This window comes from Schistocerca serialis, chromosome 9 (assembly GCF_023864345.2).
Source record: "Schistocerca serialis cubense isolate TAMUIC-IGC-003099 chromosome 9, iqSchSeri2.2, whole genome shotgun sequence".
In the NCBI taxonomy this organism is placed as follows: Eukaryota; Metazoa; Arthropoda; class Insecta; order Orthoptera; family Acrididae; genus Schistocerca; species Schistocerca serialis.
The window spans coordinates 394521558-394545624 of record NC_064646.1 but is presented as its reverse complement, the minus strand read 5'-3'; the positions used below and the strand labels follow the sequence as shown (position 1 = coordinate 394545624).

Below are 24067 nucleotides of genomic sequence, written 5' to 3'. Positions count from 1 at the left end.
AGAAGGATCGTCTTAGTGCCTCTGTCTACAGCACAGGGTCAGGCAAATGGAGCAAATCGGTTAGTTCTACTTGCATTTTATGTGGTCTACTGTGGGATTGATGAGAGTTATGGAGGCACCATTAGTTCAAGGGCAGTTCCTCGGAAAACCGCAAAAAAGTTTTTTTTTTTACTATATTTTCGCCGTCACCAGCGGACCAAAGCCCAGTCGAGCTTTCCAAGACGGCTGTGGATAGAAAATGGCTGAAATTTTTACCGTATATTCCTAAGACCCGATCTCGAAGAGCCTTGGAAATTTTCTTCATATCTTTACGAGTGTCCGAGATTCAAGGGTTGAAATTAACCCACTCGTACACGTAAAATCCGGTGTGAGGTGAAAACGTTGTTTATAAAGTGATGCAGCAAGGAGAAATATGTTGTAAAGTGCCTCCCTTATCATCTGGGAATACCATCTTGTAGTAGTGAAGTATAAGCAAAAAGTTTTGCACGTAAAGTTCGGTCTGAGGAGTAAAATAGTTTTGCGTTATTCTAGTTTCACATAAGCGCACTACCTAGATTTTACTGACCAATACATATCTTTTCATGTGTGTTAGATGCCCTGCTGTAACAGGGAAAAGAAGGGAACCAGCGGAAAAATGCCCCTATCAGAGCACAGAAAATGCGAACATGTTCCTGTTTATTTAAAAGACTCTGACTGAAAAGTAGGGTACCAGCTCCTCATATCTTCTTCAGCACTGTTTTAAAAAAATTCCAAACATATTAGCATGCGAACATATTAGCGTTTTCTTGTGCTGACAGAGAAGAAGAACGTGGCAGTGGCAAAGAGATGGAAAAGTAATAAATACTGGAGATTGTAGACAGTGGTTGTGGTACTGAAAGAGCCAAGGAGACAGTGGCAGTGTGAGAGAAAGAGAGGGACAGAGTGGCAGGGGAAAATAGTTGACAGTGACAGAACAGCGCTAAGAAAAGAGTGAAGGAGACAGTGCCAGCAGGGAGGAATATAGAAAAGAAAAAAGCGAAAGTTGGTGAGAGTCAGTGATAATGAGTCAGAGTGTATGGCAATGATAATGAGGAAGGGAGAGGTAGGGACAGAGAGAAGAGACAGCTGCAATAGGAAGGAAGAAATGAGATATTAGCAGGAAGAGAGAGTATGAGGGAGAGACACCGAGGCGAGACTGTAGTAGTAGTGTACAAAGAAGAGGATTGTGGCTGTGGCATAGGATACAATGGCAGAGAGACGCAAAGAGATGATGACAACGAGTTGGGCTGAATGAGTCGGTGAGGCATACACAATATTTTTATTCATTCTTCATCACTAGATGGGTATTCTGTTAGTAAAAGGGTGAATGGTCTTTCAGACCATTATGCAACACTAAAAGGCTTTTGTACTCAAACAAATATCACATATAATTACAAACTATGTAGGAAAATTAATCCAACGGCAATAAACAGTTTTTTAAACCTCGTTAAGGAACAAATGTAGCAGGATATTTATAGTGTCAATAACATAGATGATAAATATAATGCTTTCCTTAACACATTTCTCATGCTCTTTGAGAGTAGCTTTTCAATAGAACGCTCTAAACGTGGCACTGTCAGTAAAAGGCAGCCTGGGGGTGACAATCAAGCTACAGTAGCCCATTACAAACAGTATTGTAAACAGTATTGTAAGGTGCTTAAAAAGGTTATTAGGAAGGCAAAGAGTACGTGGTACGCAACTAGAACAGCTAATTCACAGGATAAAATCAAAACCATATGGTCAGCTGTGAAGGAAGTGTCTGGTCAGCAGCAAAAGGTGACGATATAAAGGCAGATCGTAATAAAATATTTCTGTTACTGATAAGTCAGATACATGTACAATATCTAACAAACATTTTCTGAGCATTGCTGGTTATTAATTAAACAAAAACTTAGTTTCTACAGGGAATCATATAACTCTCTTGGAAAATGCATTTCCGAGATTTATGTCTGAAATACTCGTCTGTGACACTGACAAAGGAGACACTCATTCAATAATTAAATCGCTGAAGACTAAGGACTCTCATGGTCATGATGGAGTGCCTAGCAGAATATTAAAGTACTGCACTGCACATGTCAGCCCTGTACTTAGCCATATTTGTTATTTTTTCTCTAAGAATGGTCAGTTTTTTGAACGATTAAAGTACCCAGTAGTAAAGTCGCTTTGTCAAAAGAGAGAAAAGGATGATGTAGACAATTGTAGATCTACTTGTATGCTGTCAGTGTTTGCTAAAGTTATTGAAGAGGCTGTGTGTATAATTGATTATCTTATATCACATAATTTGCTATCAAATTTACACTTCGGCTTTAGAAGTCGTCTAACAGCGGAAAAGGCTATATTCTCTTTTCTCTGTAAGGTACTCCATGGATTAAACAAAAGATTTCGAACGCTAGCCATATTTTTTGATTGTGTTGATCACGAAATATTGCTCCAGAAGTTGGACCATTATGGAATACGGGGAGTAGCTCACAACTGGTTCACCTCTTACTTTAACAACAGACAGCAAAAGGTCATTATTTGCAGTGCTGAGAATGACTGTGATGTGGGGTCTGAGTGGGATACAGGCAAATGGAGGGTGTCCCTGGGATCTGTGTTGGGGCCGCTCCTGTTCCTTATTTGTATAAATCATAAGCCTTCTAATATTACGGGTAACTCTAAAATATTTCTGTTTGCTGATGACACAAACTAGGTAGTAAAGGATGTTATGTGCAACATTGACTCTCTTTCAAATAGCGCAGTTCATGATATAAACTCATGGCTTGTGAAAAATAAACTAACGCTAAATCACAGTACGATTCAGTTTTTACAGTTTCTAACGCACAATTCAACAAAACCCAACGTTTTAATTTTACACGGTAGTCATACGGTTAGTGAAACTAAACACTTAAAATTTCTAGGTGTTTAGGTAGATAGTAAACTGTTGTGGAAAGCCCATGTTCAGGATCTTGTTCAAAGACTTAATGTTGCAATTTTTGCTATTCAAATGGTATCTGAAGTAAGTGATACCTCGACATGAATAGTATTCTACTTTGCTTATTCTCTTGTGATGTATGGTATTATATTTTGGGGCAACTCTTCCCATTCTCAAATGATATTATTGGCTCAGAAACGGGCCGTTCGGATAATAAGTGATGCAAGTTCACGAACGTCTCGTCGACCCCTGTTCATTAGTATGAGTATTGGCCTCTCAATATATATATATATATATATATATATATATATATATATATATATATATATATATATATATATACCATTACATATATATACAGGGTGTCCCAGCTATCTTGTCCACCCAAAATATCTCTGGAACAATAACAGCTATTGGGAAACGACTTTCACCGGTATCAATATAGGGCTGGGGCCCATGAATGTACATATTTGGAAACGTTCTAAAAAGAAAGCATATTTGCTTTTTAACACAAACTTATGTTTTTTTAAATGGACATCCTGTATTTTTTCTTCAGCAATCCATAGTATGACAAAGCACATACACAATGGCGTTGATTGCATCGCAATATTCCTATTACATCCCGAGATATTGAGACGCGAAGTTGACGCTTGAAATACCCGATATGCGCTGCTAGCGCACGTCCTGAGGCTCAGGCGTGAACCCCATGCTGCCCGAAATCGCGATGTGATTGACATGCGTAATCACACTTCCATACTTATCAAGAGATCCGAAACGAATAATACGGTCTGCTGCCATCCTGCTGCGATTACGGGCAGCATGGGGTTCACGCCTGAGCCTCAGGACGTGCGCTAGGAGCGCATGTCGGGTATTTCAAGCGTCAACTTCGCGTCTCAATATCTCGGGATGTAATGGGAATATTGCGATGCAATCCACGCCATTGTGTATGTGCTTTGTCATACTATGGATTGCTGAAGAAAAAATACAGGATGTCCATTTAAAAAAACATAAGTTTGTGTTAAAAAACAAATATGCTTTCGTTTTAGAATGTTTCCAAATATGTACATTCATGGGCCCCAGCCCTATATTGATATCGGTGAAAGTCGTTTTCCAATAGCTGTTATTGTTCCAGAGATATTTTGGGTGGACAAGATAGCTGGGACACCCTATATATATATATATATATATATATATATATATATATATATATATATATATATATATATATACTCCTGGAAATTGAAATAAGAACACCGTGAATTCATTGTCCCAGGAAGGGGAAACTTTATTGACACATTCCTGGGGTCAGATACATCACATGATCACACTGACAGAACCACAGGCACATAGACACAGGCAACAGAGCATGCACAATGTCGGCACTAGTACAGTGTATATCCACCTTTCGCAGCAATGCAGGCTGCTATTCTCCCATGGAGACGATCGTAGAGATGCTGGATGTAGTCCTGTGGAACGGCTTGCCATGCCATTTCCACCTGGCGCCTCAGTTGGACCAGCGTTCGTGCTGGACGTGCAGACCGCGTGAGACGACGCTTCATCCAGTCCCAAACATGCTCAATGGGGGACAGATCCGGAGATCTTGCTGGCCAGGGTAGTTGACTTACACCTTCTAGAGCACGTTGGGTGGCACGGGATACATGCGGACGTGCATTGTCCTGTTGGAACAGCAAGTTCCCTTGCCGGTCTAGGAATGGTAGAACGATGGGTTCGATGACGGTTTGGATGTACCGTGCACTATTCAGTGTCCCCTCGACGATCACCAGTGGTGTACGGCCAGTGTAGGAGATCGCTCCCCACACCATGATGCCAGGTGTTGGCCCTGTGTGCTTCGGTCATATGCAGTCCTGATTGTGGCGCTAACCTGCACGGCGCCAAACACGAATACGACCATCATTGGCACCAAGGCAGAAGCGACTCTCATCGCTGAAGACGACACGTCTCCATTCGTCCCTCCATTCACGCCTGTCGCGACACCACTGGAGGCGGGCTGCACGATGTTGGGGCGTGAGCGGAAGACGGCCTAACGGTGTGCGGGACTGTAGCCCAGCTTCATGGAGACGGTTGCGAATGGTCCTCGCCGATACCCCAGGAGCAACAGTGTCCCTAATTTGCTGGGAAGTGGCGGTGCGGTCCCCTACGGCACTGCGTAGGATCCTACGGTCTTGGCGTGCATCCGTGTGTCGCTGCGGTCCGGTCCCAGGTCGACGGGCACGTGCACCTTCCGCCAACCACTGGCGACAACATCGATGTACTGTGGAGACCTCACGCCCCACGTGTTGAGCAATTCGGCGGTACGTCCACCCGGCCTCCCGCATGCCCACTATACGCCCTCGCTCAAAGTCCGTCAACTGCACATATGGTTCACGTCCACGCTGTCGCGGCATGCTACCAGTGTTAAAGACTGCGATGGAGCTCGGTATGCCACGGCAAACTGGCTGACACTGACGGCGGCGGTGCACAAATGCTGCGCAGCTAGCGCCATTCGACGGCCAACACCGCGGTTCCTGGTGTGTCCGCTGTGCCGTGCGTGTGATCATTGCTTGTACAGCCGTCTCGCAGTGTCCGGAACAAGTATGGTGGGTCTGACACACCGGTGTCAATGTGTTCTTTTTTCCATTTCCAGGAGTGTATATATATATATATATATATATATATATATATATATATATATATATATGAGGGCAGTTCAATATGTGATGCAACACATTTTTTTCTGAAGCAGGGGTTGTTTTATTCAGCATTGAAATACACCAGATTATTCCCCAATCTTTTAGCTACACAACACTATTTTTCAACGTAATCTCCATTCAATGCTACGGCCTTACGCCACCTTGAAATGAGGGCCTGTATGCCTGCCACGGTACCATTCCACTGGTCGGTTAGACAACGAGGGACCCAGCGGGAACAAACCTTTGAATATCCCAACTGGTGAACAATTGTGACAGCACTACCAACAGAGATGTCAAGTTGAGCACCGAGTTGTTTGATGGTGATCCGTCGATCATCTCGAAGGAGAGTGTTCGCACGCTCCGCCATTGCAGGAGTCACAGCTGTGCACGGCCGGCCCGCACGCGGGAGATCAGTCAGTCTTGCTTGACCTTGCGGCGATGATGACACACGCTTTGCCCAACGACTCACCGTGCTTTTGTCCACTGCCAGATCACCGTAGACATTCTGCAAGCGCCTATGAATATCTGAGATGCCCTGGTTTTCCGCCAAAAGAAACTCGATCACTGCCCGTTGTTTGCAACGCACATCCATTACAGACGCCATTTTAACAGCTCCGTACAGCGCTGCCACCTGTCGGAAGTCAATGAAACTATACGAGACGAAGCGGGAATGTTTGAAAATATTTTACAAGAAATTTCCGGTTTTTTCAACCAAAATTGGCCGAGAAAAAAAATGTGTTGCTTTACTTATTGAACTGCCCTCGTATATATATATACGAGGTCCGTTCAGAAAGTAACCTCCGGTTGATTTAAAAAAATACACCAAGTTAAATAAAAATATTTTAATATATACATCTTACAACTACATCTTTGCACTATTTTTCTACATAGTCTCCATAGCGATTGAGGCACTTGTCGTATCTCTTCACAAGCTTTGAAATTCCTTCTGCATAAAAATCATCCGCTTGTGCCTGGAGCCAGCCTGTGACCGCATCTTTGAGCTCTTCGTCGTCATCAAACCGCTGTGACCCGAGCCATTTCTTCAAATGAATGAAGAGGTTATAATCACTTGGCGCCAGGTCTGGGCTGTAAGGTGGATGGCTGATAACGTCCCACTTGAAGGACTCAAGAAGGGCCGTTGTTCTGCGAGCAGAGTGAGGACGGGCGTTATCGTGCAAAAAAACGATACCGGAAGTCAGCATACCACGGCGTTTGTTCTGTATAGCCCGTCGTAACTTTTTTATTGTTTCACAGTACACGTCTTGATTAATGGTCGTACCACGTTCCATGAATTCAACCAACAACACCCCTTTGGCATCCCAAAACACCGTTGCCATCAGTTTTCTGGCAGAAAAATCTTGCGAGGCTTTTCTTGGTTTGGTAGGCGAATTTGAATGTGCCCACATCTTGGATTGTTCTTTTGTCTCAGGGTTCACGTACTTAATCCAGGTTTCGTCACCAGTCACGATTCTGTTTAACAATGGTTCTCCTTCGTCCTCATAACGTGACAGAAAGTCTAATGCAGAGGCCATTCTTTGAGTTTTGTGGTGGTCGGTAAGAATTTTGGGCACCCATCGTGCACAGAACTTACGGTAACCCAATCTTGCTGTCACTATCTCGTACAAGAGAGTCTTAGAAATCTGTGGAAAACCAGTAGACAACTCCGACATTGAGAAACGTCGATTTTCACGAACTTTTGCATCAACTGTCTGAACGAGTTCGTCAGTCACCAATGATGGTCTACCACTCCTCTCTTCATCATGAACGTTTTCTCGTCCACTTTTAAATAAACATACCCATTCACAGACAACTCCTTCACTCATAACTCTTGGTCCGTACACGGCACAAAGCTCACAGTGAATAGCTGCTGCAGAATATCCTTTGGCTGTAAAAAACCTTATGACAGCACGCACTTCACATTTGGCGGGGTTTTCTATTGCAGCACACATTTCAAACTGCCACAAAAACTAAACTAGCGCAGGTACGACGTTCACTCGACCACGGCTTGATGCTGACTGACCTGTTGAGTGCGTGAACGCACAGATGGCGTCGCTACTCCCCCCACAACCCGCACTGTGACCAATCGGAGGTTACTTTCTGAACCGCCCTCGTATATATATATATATATATATATATATATATATATATATATATATATATATATATATATATTTACTGACGTATCTTGTTAACAATATCAGCTTATTCCCAAAAAATAGCAGCTTTCACTTAGCTAATAGTAGGCAGAAATCCAATATGCATTTGGAGTGTGTGTGTTGGGGTTTATGGGCGCTCAACATCGAGGTTATCAGCGCCCCTGCATTTGGATCGCATTTGCTTGACTCTTGTGCAGCTAGGCGCTCAGAACAGTGCTGCATTCATTTTTCAATAAGCTACCACAAGAATTAAAAAATCTTTGGAGTAATCTGCGTGCTTTCAAATCAAAACTGAAGAGTTTCCTCATGGGTCACTCCTATTCTGTTGAGGATTTACATGAAAAATTAAGCTGATCCCTATGTTATATTGTTGATTGCTTTTACTCAAACTTATGGCTCGAATTTTTGGGTTCATAAACATTTCATTTTATGTGTTATTACTTTTGTGTTGTAATTTCATGTACTGACACGTGCTATGACCTTGGAGATTTGCTCCTCAGTTTGGTCCTACGGAACTAGACTTATTAATAAAATAAAATAAGACAGGGCAATTGGTAGTGGATGGGTATGAACGACTTACAGTGACGGACTAGACTATTAGCTGTGAGTGAGTTACAGTTAGGGCAGCTTGTGGGAGTTTGAGGTGAACTGTATATTTAAAAAAGGACGAATATGTTGGCATGCCAAATTTTTTTGGAACGTTTTTAAAGGTAGTGAGGAAAGTAGAGTGAGGCAGCTGGTATCCAACTTTTCAGTCAGACAGGAATATAATCGTATTTTTGTGCTCCGGTAGGAGTATTTATCTGCTCGTATTTGTTACTCGATACTACATCAAGTGCAGCATGAAAGATGACTGAACGATTTCTAATCTAAACTCTCTCCTTATGCTGAGCGTGTACTGAACTTGGGTGTGTTATCTGTTCCTATCTTGCTCCCTCCCTACTCCTTTCACATCTCTCGAATCCGCTACAAGTGGAGGGCACAGTTTCGCAGCTATCAGCTGTTCTTGGTCAGTTACGACTCAGCAGTTCCGCCGCAGTCAGCCATGCCTCCGCTCGCACCCACTGTGAAGCTCAACAACGGGAGGGACATACCGGCCCTCGGTCTCGGCACATGGCAGGTAAACATATACGGGAAAGTGTTCTGAAAGTATTAGAAAAATCGTAACTGTGTTTGCTGTACAGCTAGGTGTTCCTCCTAAAACTCGTCAAGCACCTTTCTTTATGTGTTTTTCGAGATATTTTCAATTATGTACTGCTACTCTGTACCCCATTAGAGATGTAAAAAAAATTATTTGTTCTGCTTGTAAACAAGTTGTAAAGTTCAAGCTTCAAGGCTGATGTTATACAGGGTGGCGCACGAAATGTGTTACCATTTTGTTTTTGAATATAAACTTTATCGTCAATACAGTCTGAAAGGAACATATACTATAATGAAGAGCCGTCCATGGAGATTTGTTCTAACTCAGCACATGCTCAATATGTAAACCATTTCGTTTCCTAACTTCCTTCAAAAGAACACTAAAGTTAGTGATTACTCTACGGCACATGTCTTCCGTAATTTCACTGCAAGCTTGAAGAATAAGTCTTCTGAGCTCCATTAAATGACGTGGACGTTTCGGGAAAATATTTTCCTTTACGTACCCCCTAGAAAAAAAGTCACATGGATTGAGGTCTGGGCTATTGGGGGGCCAATTTTGTCCGTCATTGAAGCGACCTGGAAACCTGAGTGAAGTGATCCACATGTCGAAATGCTCGTGTAAAAACTCCCACACAGTGTTTGCAGTATGTGGCCTTGCTCCATCTTGCATGAACCAGTGCGTGTTGAAGGGCAAGGCAGTAGCAAGAAGCTGTGGAATGAAGCTGTTGCGAAGCATGCTCAAATAACCCTCGCTGTTCACAGTTTCTTCAAAGAAAAAGGGTCCAATAAGTCCGTGACTGGAAATTGCTGCCCACACTGTAATCCTCGGAGCATAATGTTGTCGTTCATGAAGCACTTGTGGGTTTTCAGTGGCCCAAAAGCGTACATTTTGTTTGTTAACCACACCGTTTAAATGAAAATGCGCCTCGTCTGAAAACCAAACGTTGTTGAAAGTTTCTACCCTATCCTCCACCCACTGAGCAAACGGTAGCCTCTGCTGCTTGTGTTCTTCAGTGAGCTTCTGTGCACAGGTCATCTTGTATGGGTACATATGGAGGTCACTTTTAAGAATGCGTTGAACGGAGCGTCTGGATATTCGCAGTTGCGCTGCTGCCTTTCTACACGATTTCCCGGGACTTCTCTGTACAGCAACTCGTACCGCTTCAATATTCTCCGGCGAACAAACAGGCTTAGGTCGAGGTCGCTTCGTTTCCAATATTGTTCCTTCCTGTACAAATTTATCGTACAACCTGTGGATGGTCTTCTTGCAAGGGACCCATCGTGTGTTAAACTGTTGTCGAAAACGCCTCTGAGACACAACAAGGCTTTTCGTTTCATGAAAAAGTAACACAATTGCCGATCGTTGCTGTGTCGTTACTCTTCCATTGTCAGCCATTGCTGCTTACTAGTCTCCTAGCGGCAGTATCGTGAATTACACGTCATTTCGTAACTCATTTGTTTTCCCAAGCTCTGCTGGTAATGCCGTAGAGATCCCAGCGGGATATCTAATGTGCGACGTAAATTGTGAAAGAAACAATCGGTAACACATTTCGTGCGCCATCCAGTACCTGTGTAAGCTGAGTGTAGTGAGAATGCTAACTATTGCAGAGAGAGCGTTTTTAGTGGAAGAGGTTTTCCGTGTAGGAGAAATCCTTACGGAGCATGAGAGGCAGCAGTTAAAAGTGCGTTTTCCTGCTCGAGGTGTCTACATCGTGACACTATACGTGATTTAATTTGCAAATTCCAAACGACAGGTTTAGTTCATAATGGATCACGAAATGGTAGGCCCACAATTTTAACAGAACGGAATCATGACGACTTTTTGGACATCATGTTGTGGAGTTCAACAATGTTAGCGAGGAGATTGTCGCAAAAGGTCAAAGACTCTCGTACGACAGCACTTAAGGCCGTAACCAAAGACCTGGGGGTGTATCGATATAAAAATACTGCTGTGCAACAGTTGCATTGTACGTACCGTGCGAAATGAATAGCCTGTTGCGAATGGTTTCAGCGATTTGTTAACCAACACGGAGTTGGTGTTTGAGATCGCACGTTTTCCACTAATGAAGCTTGGTTTCTCTTGTCTGGCTACATTAATTCCCAAAATTCACGAATTTGTTCATCTGAAAATGCACAAGCCTTAAGAGAAATGCCATTGCACTCAGGAAAAATCGGAGTGTGGGTTGCCATAACGCGAGCGCGAATTATAGGGCCGATCTTTTTTCGATACTACTGTCACTTCCGATGTCTATTGCTCCCAGATAATTTATCCATTTATTACCCTGCTGAATGAAAGTGAGGACTGTCATTCATTTTTCCAACAAGACAACCCTACTGTTCATACAGCACACCAGTTCCCGCGGCTATTAAATGAAATCTTAGAAGACAGAGTAACTAAGAAAAGTCTCTGGCCCCTACGCTACCGAATCTCCGGCCGACTATTTCCTTCGGGGTGCGGCTAAAACATCTGCGTATCAAAGTAATGCAAAGACAGTAGATGAACAATAGACAATTGATTATCAGTATTCATTTACACTTGAAACATTGGTAAAGGGGTTCGCAAATGAATGTAAACGTATAGAAAGAGGAAAACATTTCCAGCACCTGCTGTAATATTGGTGAGTACAGTCTATTTAATTGCAATTAATATAATTAATGAACTTCATTCTTTTTAACTGTAAGAATGTGGGGCCCCATCTCCCAGCATAATTACAACCACCACCAGTCAGTCCCGGTATCCAGCTTATACAGGGACATGGTTAACAAAATAGGGTGAGACTAACACTGTTGGAGGAACACCATGGACGGATGACTGGATGAAGGCTATAGCACCAAGAAATCCTTATCTGTACAGCTCGCTGAACAAGATTAAAGAAGTCAAATATAAATTTGAGTTAAGTCATCAGTTCAGGTTGCACATCCAGAACTTATGAGAATCGAAGATAAACTCATTGACTGAATCTAATTTTTGGAGCGGCGACAGAGACGCCGCTCCAAAACAAGTTTTGGCGCCGGAGTCTCGAGTCGTAAGTAGGGCACACACAATCGTCATATTGTCGTACCTCCAGCGGGTGACGAGGCCGAAGCGACGTCGCAGCCCACCTACCCCACTCGCAACACAGAGGTGATAGCGTGGGGTTTTCAAACTGACACCGAGGCTGGACCACACGCAGAGGGGGTGTCGATGAAGCAGTGAGATTTACTGACTAGCCTTCTGTCACTACTACGAGACTCCAGCCACCCTGTGAATGCCGGCTGGATACGAAGCTTTTCTCTCCCCACACACAGTCCAACAGACCGTCAACGTAAGCGTGGAAAAAAATGCTGGCCACGAAATGAACTGATATAGTAATGTGCGACAGAAATTTCACAATTTCACACTTGAAGATACTCACCTCATGGACTGGCCACTGAGGTCTTGGGATATGAATCCTATCGGCTATGTACTGTAGTATATATCCAGATTTGGATCACAATGATTTTTTGTAGTCACGTTATTAATTTCGATCGGTAATGACCATCTTGAGACCTAGAACATATAAGCACCTAGGGGTAGCCTAATTTACAAAATACTCCAAACTATACAAATGTAAAGCAGTAGACAACTATAAAAGAGTTCACATGATTTCTAAGAAGTACATTTCAAAGAAGTATATAAAAACCTAGTTCACATTGGGAAATGTAGAAAATAAAACGGAAATGATTGTTCGTGTAATAAATTGAAGGGGAAAGGAGGCTTTAATAAAACAAACACGTATTTTATAAGATCACATAGTCTCTGTACACAATCGAAACAATTTAATTACAGAAAGAGTTACAGCTCGCTGATGAAAGCATTATCAAAAGTGGACAATGCGCACATGCAACATGCCTGCCAGACGGGAGCTAGCAATAAACCACAACAAAAAGAGAACAATGGGATAAAAACGACATTGGACATCACAGCATCACTTGCCACACGTCATCAACACAACAACCATAATTATAAAGTATCAAATGTTAGAACAGTGATATGCAGGAAGCATAGTCTAAAAAGATATAGTAACATAGATGCTACATCAGGAATCCCACGCTAATGTACGGTATAACTCTGTTCATGACATTACAAATGTTTGGCTCGTAAATAAAACAAATGTTTTAGTGAGCAGGCAATGCTCGTGCATTTCACTTGCTAATCAAGAGTGGATAAATGGCTCACAGAAAAGCAGTGGACGACATAAAACACATTACCGCGAAACAGTATTAGCTGTTCTTGTGGGCATGAATAGTTTTTTTTTAATATCAAGGAAGTTCAACAAGTTTGTGTGCTATGCACAATATCTTAGTACACAGCAATCAGTTTTAAAATACACACAGAAAAAAAAGAGGCGAAAGAAGGGGAAAAAGAGAAAAACTCTCCAGCTTGATAAATACAACCAAAAAATTCATTTATCGAATGAAGATACTATGCATCCACAAAAAGGGAGTCTCCAAAAGCTATTTTCCAAATAAAGTAAAATAAAACATTAAAACGTCATTAGACATGACCTACCGCCCATGTCTGAGATCCACTCGCAGATGAACTCTGCGCCGCTCTCCTCAGAAATGGGATACGCCAATATGACACATTTGGAGAACGAACATCTCATCTGTGAAAATCAACAAGGATTCTGCTGACTGCAATCTTTCCGAACTTAGTTCGCTCTGTTCGTTCATGACAGGCAAACCACCATAGACGACGACATCCAGGTTGATGCTCTGTTGCTTGACTCTCGAAGGCCATTCGATGCTGTTCCGTGCTTTCGCTTAGTGAACAAAATACGAGCTTATTCAGTATCGAGAGAGATTTGTGACAGGTTTCAGGGCTTACTTAGAGATGAAAACACGGCGTTCTTACCAGGTGTAGAAGTGTGAAACCGGAATTTCTCTATAGATGGCGCTAGCCGTCAGTGTATTGTCCGTGAGACCGCGTCTGCAGCGACATTTGTTTCCTGTAACGGCTGACGACGAATGTCAGCACACAGTAACCCAAGTTCCATACATCGGTCTTTGTTTCAAACCAGTAAACATGTCGAGTCTTATACCTACGAGCTACGATTTGGGAACAGCATTGGTTTTCTGTTATCATTTGAAGGAAACTGTTGCAGAATGGCATTTAATGCTTGTCGTACCTTTCGGCGAATATGCTCTTGGGAAAACACAGTGTTTCGAGTGGTTGGAGAAATTCAGAACTGATTATTTTGACGTGAGAAACGATGAGCGCGGGAAACCACCGAAAAAGTTCGAAGACAACAAATTGCAGGCCTTGTTGGATGAAGATGATACTCAAACTCAACAGGAACTTGCGGAACAACAACTGAATGTGAATGTAACGCAGAAAGCCGTTTCTCTTCGGCTGAAAGCTATGGGAAAGGTGCAGAAAGTGGGAAAATGGGTTCCGCATGCACTGAATGAAACACAGCAAGCATATCGGAAGACTACTTGTGAAATGCTGCTCGCCAGATACAAAAGGAGGTCGTTTCTCCATCAAATAGTAACAGGTGACGAAAAATGGATATATTTTGAGACTCCTAAGCGTCGTAAATCATGGGTGAATTCAGGCAAACCATCGACATCCCCTGCAAGACCAAATCACTGTGGAAAGAAGACCATGTTCTGTGTTTGGTGGGATCAGAAGGGTGTCATCTATTACGAGCTGCTAAAATGTAGTCAAACCGTTAACACTGATCGGTACCAACAGCAAACGATCGATTTAAATCAAGCATTACGTGAAAAACGACCGGAATAGTGAAAAAGGCAACATAAAGTCATATTTCTCCATGATAACGCCCCATCACACATAGGAAAACGGGTCAGTGAAACGATCGAGACGTTCAGTTGGGAATACTAGGCTATGCGGCTTATTCTTCAGAGTATCATCTGTTTGCATCACTGGGACACGCTCTCGCTGAACAGCGCTTCAGTTTGAATGAAAATGTACGAGAATGGCTCGCTGACTGGTTCCCTTCAAAAGAAGAACTGCTTTTTTGGCGTGGCATTCATAGCCTGTCGGAGAGGTGGGAGAAATGGGTAAACAGCAATGGAGATTATTTTGAATAAAATATTGTTTATCAGTTTCAAACCACAGACGTGTAATTATTGCAACCAAATTCCGGTTTCATACTTCTACACCTGGTAAAGGTACGAAATAGACAGGCGCAGGGGACCTCACGAGTCTTTTGCATGACCACTTTTGTTTACAGTACAAGGCTAGTGTAAATGAATTGCTCGTTTTCAGAGTTCTATATTTTCTGAAGTAGTTCATGTATAAATATAATTGATGCATGAATAGAGCTGTAAAATCGCCGAAATTTTATTGAATCTACCACTTGACGTTACGAGTGTAGTACCTTGACAAAACGGTGGCAAAAAAGAAAAGAGTTTTTGGGCGTTGGAATATGCGAGATGCTTATCTGTTAGACCAGTGTAGCCTGCATTCAGAGGGAATTACGGAAAAGAGCTGTCAGGCAAACAGAGGATTGTGCATTGGTATCGACAGTTTAGGGTCAATGGTTGTCGCTGTAAACAGAAAAGTACCGATTGACCAAGTGTGCGAATGCAACCGTGGAAAGCCCGAGGACGTACGCAGTCTAAACAAATCAACTGCCAGCCCAAGCCACGAACTTGGAATACCGCAGCGTTCTGTGTGGGAGATTTTGCGACGGCTGTTACATTTCCAACCGTACTGTTTCCAGCTCGTGCAACAATTAAAACCGCAGTCTTACGGCCGGCGCATTCAATTTTGCATAACAATGCAGAAGCACTTGAGGATGAACATTTTGCCTCCAAGCTGATAGTAAGTAATGGCGAAATCTTCCATTTATCTGGAAAGGGCAATAGCCACAACATGAAACTGTGGGGCACCGAAAATCCTCATAAAATTGTGGCGTATGAACGAGATTCGCCGAAGCTTAATGTTTTCAGAGCAGTATCACAGACGAAGCTGTGTGGTTATTTTCACAACTTCATTGCTGATTCCGAAAACTTCATCTTCCAACAACACATGGAACATCCTTGTTGGAGCATCTTTGTCCGTCCTGCATAAAAGACAAACTTCCACATCGCTGGATTGTCTGTAGTGGTGAGGATGTGTGTTCCCATAGTCCTCCAGGTCGCCTGACCTAACGCCTTGTGACTTTTCCTTTTAGGGGTACATAAAGGACCATGTTTATGTACCTCCACTATCAAGAACACGAACAGCTCAGAAAACTCGCCAGAGATACTGTGATGATCACTAACAGAATGTTGCTGCGTAAGACATGGAACGAAGTTGATTACCGTCAAATGACCAGAGGTGCGCTCATTGGACATTTGCAGAGTGCAGTATACGAGAATGAGATTTTCTCTCTGCAGCAGAGTGTGCTCTGATATGACACTCCCTGGCAGATTAAAACTGTGTGCCGGACCGAGACTCGAACGCGGGACCTTTGCAGGACCCTGCAAGGTTCGCAGGAGAGCTGCTGTAAAGTTTGGAAGGTAGGAGGCGAGGTACTGGCAGAAGTGAAGCTGTGAGGACGGGGCGTGAGTCATTCTTGGGTAGCCTGCGAAAGGCAAAGGCCCCGAGTTCGTGTCTCGGTCCGGCACACAGTTCTAATCTGCCAGGAAGTTTCATATCAGCGCACACTACGCTGCAGAGTGAAAATCTCATTCTGGAAACATCCCCCAGGCTGTGGCTAAGCCATGTCTCCGCAATATCCTTTGTTTCAGGAGTGCTAGTTCTGCAAGGTTCGCAGGAGAGCTTCTGTAAAGTTTGGAAGGTAGGAGACGAGGTACAGGCAGAACTGAAGCTGTGAGGACGGGGCGTGAGTCGTGCTTGGGTAGCTCAGATGGTAAAGCAGTTGCCCGCGAAAGGTCTTGAGTTTGACTCTCGGCCCGGCACGCAGTTTTAATCTGCAGTATACAAATTTGGTGAGTTTACGATTCTATTATTCCATCAATCCTATTTGTACAAGAAACACTTTGAAAACCACAGAGCCCTGAAAACGAATAAATAATTTATACACTAAGGAAAAAAAGGCAACACTAAAAAAATGTTAATGTATTAATGTAGAGTAATGAAATTTCGGCAATACACTTGTCTAGGCAACACATTTAAGTGAATAACACTGCAAGGTCACAGGTTAATGTAAATGCGTGATAAGCCATTGCATATGTGAAATTCTGGTACATTAATAACTGGTGTAACAGCCAGAATGTTAATTACAAGCTTGCAGACGTGCATGCACTGTTAGTACGGGTGTCAGATGTCTGCCTTTTGCACTGGTCCATCAATACAGGGATGGTTAATGCTGTTTGTGGATGACGCTGGAGCCGGCCGGTGTGGCCGTGCGGTTCTAAGCGCTTCAGTTTGGAACCGCGTGACCGCTACGGTCGCAGGTTCGAATCCTGTCTCGGGCATGGATGTGTGTGATGTCCTTAGGTTAGTTAGGTTTAAGTAGTTCTAAGTTCTAGGGGACTGATGACCACAGAAGTTAAGTCCCATAGTGCTCAGAGCCATTTTTTGATGACGCTGGAATTGCCATCCGTCCCATTGTACTCGCCTGGAAACAGATCTGGTGATCGTGCAGGCCAAAGCAACATGTCGACACTGTGTAGAGCCTGTTGGATTACAACACCGGTAGCATTATCTTGTTGGAAAATACCCCATGGAATGCTGTTTGTGAATCGCAACACAGCAGCTCGAATCATCAGACTGACATACAAAATTGCAGCCAGGGTGCGTTGGATAACCAGTAGAACGCTCCTGCTGTCATACAAAATCTCACCGCAGACGATCACTCCAGGTGTGTCTAGCATGCACACAGGTTGGTTGCAGGACCTCAGCTGGCCTCCTTTGAACCAAGACACGGCCATCACTGGCACCGAAGCAGAACCAGCTTTCATCAGAAAACACAACAGATCTCCACCATGCCCTCCAACGAGCTCTCGCTTGACTCCACTGAAGCCGCAAATGGCGGTGGTTTGGAGACAGTGGAACTCACGCTACAGAACTTCTGGCTCGGCTCGGAGGTGTCCTTGAAGTAACCGATTTGTAACAGTTCGTTGTGTCACTGTGGCGCCAGCTGCTGCTCAAATTGCTACTGCAGGTGCAGTACGATGCGACAGAGACATACACCAAAATGGTGGTCTTTCCTTTCAATAGTGCCACGTGGCCGCCTGGAGGCCCATCTTCTTGCGAACGCACATTCTCGTTACCATCACTGCTAGTAATCATTTACAGTGCCTATATTCCTTACAGGTCTTTATGTACTATCACAGAAGGAACATCCAGCTTCTCGCAACCTTATTACACGACCCCTTTCAGACCGTTGTGCTGTTAACGGCGTCGTGTCACCTTAAAGGCAACTAACGCTCACGACTGTGATAACGTGTATTTAAATCACACCTGATTTAAATCCTCATAGTGGCGCTACCCTTATGCGACATGCGCGAAATTGGAACAAACATCATCTCTCAGATGCAGTAACACTCCTACCAACTTTCTTTTACGCCGCATAATTCCTTCTCGGTGTTGCGATTTTTTTCCTTCAGTCTAGTAGTCCTATTGTATAAATGATTTAATGGTCAACATGTGACGCAGACAATGTTCTTCTCTGGAGGAAGGGTATAACAGGGGGAGCCTTGCAGAGAAGCACGACTGGTGCAGGCAATGACAGGTAACCTTGAATGTGAATTAATGTAAGGTATTGCTCATAAATAGGCGAAGAGATCCATAACTGTTCGATTACACCATTACCGATAAATTACTGGAAACAAATGCAACATACCCGGGACTAACCACAAGGAGCGATCTAAAACGAAATGACCACATATAATACGTTGTCACGAAAATCACATGAAAGGAATATTACTTTACAAGAATCTTAATCCTCACGCAGCAGCTCCAATTATTATCACTTCAGAGCAGTGCGTTGCAGATTTGCTACTACTTTGTTTTGCTAGGTACAAACCTTGGCTACAGCTACAAAGCGAAAGTCATCATAAAAACAGTTTCATATAAAGATCGACCTATAACATTTAGTAGTCTCTGAATGGATACAAAAATTATTTTATGCCTTTAAGTAACAGAAATGTACCGTTATTTCGAAATTGCACAATAGTCTTTAAACACACATCAAAAAAAGTTTTGTATCACCTCAGTTCCCAGGACTCCTGATGATGGACGTTGACTGTGGATATTGTATCACAGGCCTTTAAATAATAGAAATTTACCGTATGACTGTTCAGAGATGTCACTAAACCCGCCCAAAGATGTAAACAACTATGCATGATCAGCTCCTATTAGACGCAGGGGATCCGACAGTCATTTCACCACTAAGAACGTACACGGCTCGTGTTGCCTGTACTTCAACCACGCCTAGACGGCCAATACCGCGGTTCTATTCCGTCCGCATTGTTATTTTGTGCGAGGAAGGGCTCTCAACAAGCGAAGTGTCCGGGCGTCTTGGAGTGAACCAAAGCCATGTCGTTGGCATATGGAGGAGATACATGTCGATGACATGCCTCGCTCAGGCCGCCCGAGGGCTACTACTGCAGTGGATGACCGCTACCTACGGATTATGGCTCGGAGGAACCCTGACAGCAATGCCACCATGTTGAATAATGCTTTTCGTACAGCCAAAGGACGTCATGTCTCTCGACTCAAACTGTGCGCAGTAGGCTACATGATGCACAACTTCACTCCCGACGTCCATGGCGAGGTCCATCTTTGCAACAACGACACCATGCAGCGCGGTGCAGATGGGCCCAACAACATGCCGAATAGACCGCTCAGGACTGACGTCACTGTGCTGCTGGTCCCGGCGGAGGTTCGAGTCCTCCCTCGGGCATGGATGTGTGTGATGTCCTTAGGTTAGTTAGGTTTAAGTAGTTCTAACTTCTAGGGGACTGATAACCACAGATGTTAAGTCCCATAGTACTCAGAGCCATGTGAACCATTATTTTGATTGTCGTCACGTTCTCTTCACCGATGAGTGTCACATATGGTTTCAACCAGATAACTGTCGGAGACGTGTTTGGAGGCAACCCAGTCAGGCTGAACGCCTTAGGCTCACTGTCCAGCGAGTGCAGCAAGGTGGAGGTTCCCTCCTGTTTTGGGGTTGTATTATGTGGGGCCGACATACGCCGCTGGTGGTCATGGAAGGCGCCGTAATGGCTGTGCGATACCTGAATGTCATCCTCCGACAGACAGTGCAACCATATCGGCAGCGTATTGACGAGGCATTCGTCTTCATGGACGACAATTCGCGCCCCCATCGTGCACATCTTGTGAATGATATCCTTCAGGATAACGACATCGCTCGACTAGAGTGGCCATCATGTTCCCTAGACATGAACTCTATCGAACATGCCTGGGATATATGGAAAAGAGCTGTTTATGGACGATGTGATCCACCAACCACTCTGGGGGATCTACGCCGAATCGCCGTTGTGGAGTGGGACAATCTCGACCAACAGTGCCTGGATGGACTTGTGGATAGTATGCCACGACGAATACAGGCATGCATCAATGCAGGAGGACGTGCTACTGGGTATTAGAGGTACCGGTGTGTACAGCAATCTGGACCACCACCTCTGAAGGTCTTGCTGTAGGGTGGTTTTCATGAGCAATAAAAAGGGCGGAAGTGATGTTTCAAATGGTTCAAATGGCTCTGAGCACTATGGGACTTAACATCTGAGGTCATCAGTCCCCTAGAACTTAGAACTACTTAAATCTAACTAACCTAAGGACATCACACACATCCATGCCTGAGGCAGGATTCGAACCTGCAACCGTTGCAGTCGCGTGGTTCCAGATTGAAGCGCCTAGAACCGCTCGGCCACTGCGGCCGGCTGAATTAATGTTTATATTGATCTCTATTCCAGTTTCCTGTACAGGTTCCGGAACTTTCGGAACCGAGGTGATGCAAAAACTTTTTTTGATGTGTACAGGGTTATTACAAATGATTGAAGCGATTTCACATCTCTACAATAACTTTATTATTTGAGATTTTCACAATGCTTTGCACACACATACAAAAACTCAAAAAGTTTTTTTAGGCATTCACAAATGTTCGATATGTGCCCCTTTAGTGCTTCGGCAGACATCAAACCGATAATCAAGTTCCTCCCACACTCGGCACAGCATGTCCCAATCAATGAGTTCGAAAGCATCATTGATACGAGCTCGCAGTTCTGGCACGTTTCTTGGTAGAGGAGGTTTAAACACTGAATCTTTCACATAACCCCACAGAAAGAAATCGCATGGAGTTAAGTCGGGAGAGCGTGGAGGCCGTGACACGAATTGCTGATCGTGATCTCCACCACGACCGATCCATCAGTTTTCCAGTCTCCTGTTTAAGAAATGCCGAACATCATGATGGAAGTGCGGTGGAGCACCATCCTGTTGAAAGATGAAGTCGGCGGCGCTGTCGGTCTCCAGTTGTGGCATGAGCCAATTTTCCAGCATGTCCAGATACACGTGTCCTGTAACGTTTTTTTCGCAGAAGAAAAAGGGGCCATAACCTTTAAACCGTGAGATTGCACAAAACACGTTAACTTTTGGTGAATTGCGAATTTGCTGCACGAATGCGTGAGGATTCTCTACCGCCCAGATTCGCACATTGTGTCTGTTCACTTCACCATTAAGAAAAATCGCACTGAACGCATCCTCTTCCATGAGCTGTTGCAACCGCGCTGAAAATTCAAAGCGTTTGTCTTTGTCATCGGGTGTGAGGGCTTGTAGCAATTGTAAACGGTAAGGCTTCTGCTTTAGCCTTTTCCGTAAGATTTTCCAAACCGTCGGCTGTGGTACGTTTAGCTCCCTGCTTGCTTCATTCGTCGACTTCCGCGGGCTACGCGTGAAACTTGCCCGCACGCGTTCAACCGTTTCTTCGCTCACTGCAGGCTGACCAGTTTATTTCCCCTTACAGAGGCATCCAGAAGCTTCAAACTGCGCATACCATCGCCGAATGGAGTTAGCAGTTGGTGGATCTTTGTTGATCTTCGTCCTGAAGTGTCGTTGCACTGTTATGACTGACTGATGTGAGTGCATTTCAAGCACGACATACGCTTTCTCGGCTACTGTCGCCATTTTGTCTCACTGCGCTCTCGAGCGGTCTGGCGGCAGAAACCTGAAGTGCGGCTTCAGCCGAACAAAACTTTATGAGTTTTTCTACGTATCTGTAGTGTGTCGTGACGATATGTCAATGAATGGAGCTACAGTGAATTTATGAAATCGCTTCAATCATTTGTAATAGCCCTGTATATATAAGGTATTTAAGCGAATTTAAAAACACAATAAAGCAGAAAATAATTGAAGGTCACACATCTACTTCTACACAGGTACTCTGCAAATCACACTTAAGTGCCTGGCAGTGGGTTTGTCGAACCACCTTTACAATAATTCTCTATTATTCCCCTTTCGAACAGCCCGCAGAAAGAACGAACATCTTTATCTTTATGTGCGAGATCTGATTCCCCTTATTTTAAGTGATTGTCGTTTTTCCCTATGTACGTCATCCCAGATCCTGTATTGTGTCCGTGACAGTCTCATACCTATTTCTATATAATACAAATGGTGCTGCCCTTCTTTGAAATTTCTCAATGTACTCCGTTAACCCTATCTGGTGAGGATCCCACACTGCACTGAGGACAGACAATCTTTAGTAGAGCTAATAGATCTTCTAAGCGTTCTGCCAATAAAACGCAATCTTTTGTTCGCCTTTCCCACAACATTTTCTATGTGTTCTTTCCAATGTAAGTTGTTCGCAATTGCAATTCCTAGGTACTTAGTTGAATTTACGACCTTTAGCTTTGTTTGGTTATCGTGTAACGGAAATTTAACGGATTCCTTTTAGCACTCATATGGATGATCTCATACTTTTCATTATTTAGGGTCAGTTTCCCATTTTCGCACCATACAGATATCTTTTCTAAAACGTTTTGCAATTGCTTTTGATCTTCCGATGACTTTACTAGACGATAAATGACAGTATCATCTGCAGACAGCCTAAGACGGATGCTCAGATTGCCTCCTAAACCGTTTATTCAGATAAGGGACCTTGGAGAACGCCAAAAATCACTGCTGTTCCACTCGACGACTTTCCGTCACTTACTACGAACTGTGACCTTTCCGACAGGAAATTACGAATCCAGTTTCATAACTGAGACGATATTCAATAAGCACGCAATTTGGTTACAAGCTGCTTGTGAGGAAGGGTGTCAAAAGCCTTCGAAAATCTAGAAATACGAAATTAATTTGAAATACCTTGCCGAAAGCACTCAACACTTCGTGTGAGTGATAGGTAGTTGTGTTTCACGAGAATGATGTTTTCGAAAAGCATGTTGACTATGTGTCAATGGACCGTTCTCTTCGAGGCAGTTCATAATTTTCTAACACAATATATGCTCCAAAATCCTGCTGCTTATCAGCTAACGATATGTACCAGTAATTTAATTGATTACCTCTATTGCTTTTCTTGAATATTGATGTGACCTGTGCAACTGTCCAGTCTTTGGGTATGGATCTTTCGTCGAGCGAGTGGCTGATATGATTGTTATGTATGAAGTTACTGCATCAGCATACTCTTAAAGGAACCTAATTGGTATACAATCTGGATTGGAAGACTTGCTTTTATTAAACGATTTAAGTTGCTTCACTATTCCGAGGATATCTACTTCTAAGTTACTCATGTTGGCAGCTGTTCTCGATTCAAATTCTGAAACATTTACTTCGTTTTCTTTGGGGAAGGATTTTCGGAAGACGGTGTTTAGTAACTCGACTCTAGCAGCGATCCTGTCGACAGTATTTCCATTGCTACAGTCCAGAGAAGGCATTGACTGTGCCTTGCCGCTAGCATACTGTACATACGACCAGAATATCTTTGAATTTTCGCCAGGTTTCGAGATAAAGTTTCGTTGTGTAAACTATTACAATTTTCGAGCTTCTGTAAAAGATGGCCAATCTTAGGGATTTTGCGTCCGTTTAAATTCGCTTTGTTCGTTTTTTCTGCAACAGTGCTCTGACCTGATTTGTGTACCACGGGGGACCAGCTCCGTCGTTTGTTAATTTATCTGGTGTAAATCTCTCAATTGCTATCGATACTATATCTCTGTAGTCAAGTCACATCTGGTATATATTTACATTGCTAATT

At 43.5% G+C, this 24067-nt stretch overlaps 1 protein-coding gene across 1 annotated transcript in view; it reads left to right on the top strand.

Moving 5' to 3' along the window:
• The first annotated feature begins 8820 nt into the window (after positions 1-8820).
• Positions 8821-24067, top strand: part of LOC126418913 (aldo-keto reductase family 1 member B1-like) — a 101468-nt gene continuing 86221 nt past the window's right edge. Inside the window, exon 1 of the mRNA XM_050085936.1 lies at positions 8821-8895. Within this exon, the coding sequence (XP_049941893.1) occupies positions 8821-8895 (75 nt within the window). The remainder of the gene's footprint in view (positions 8896-24067) is intronic.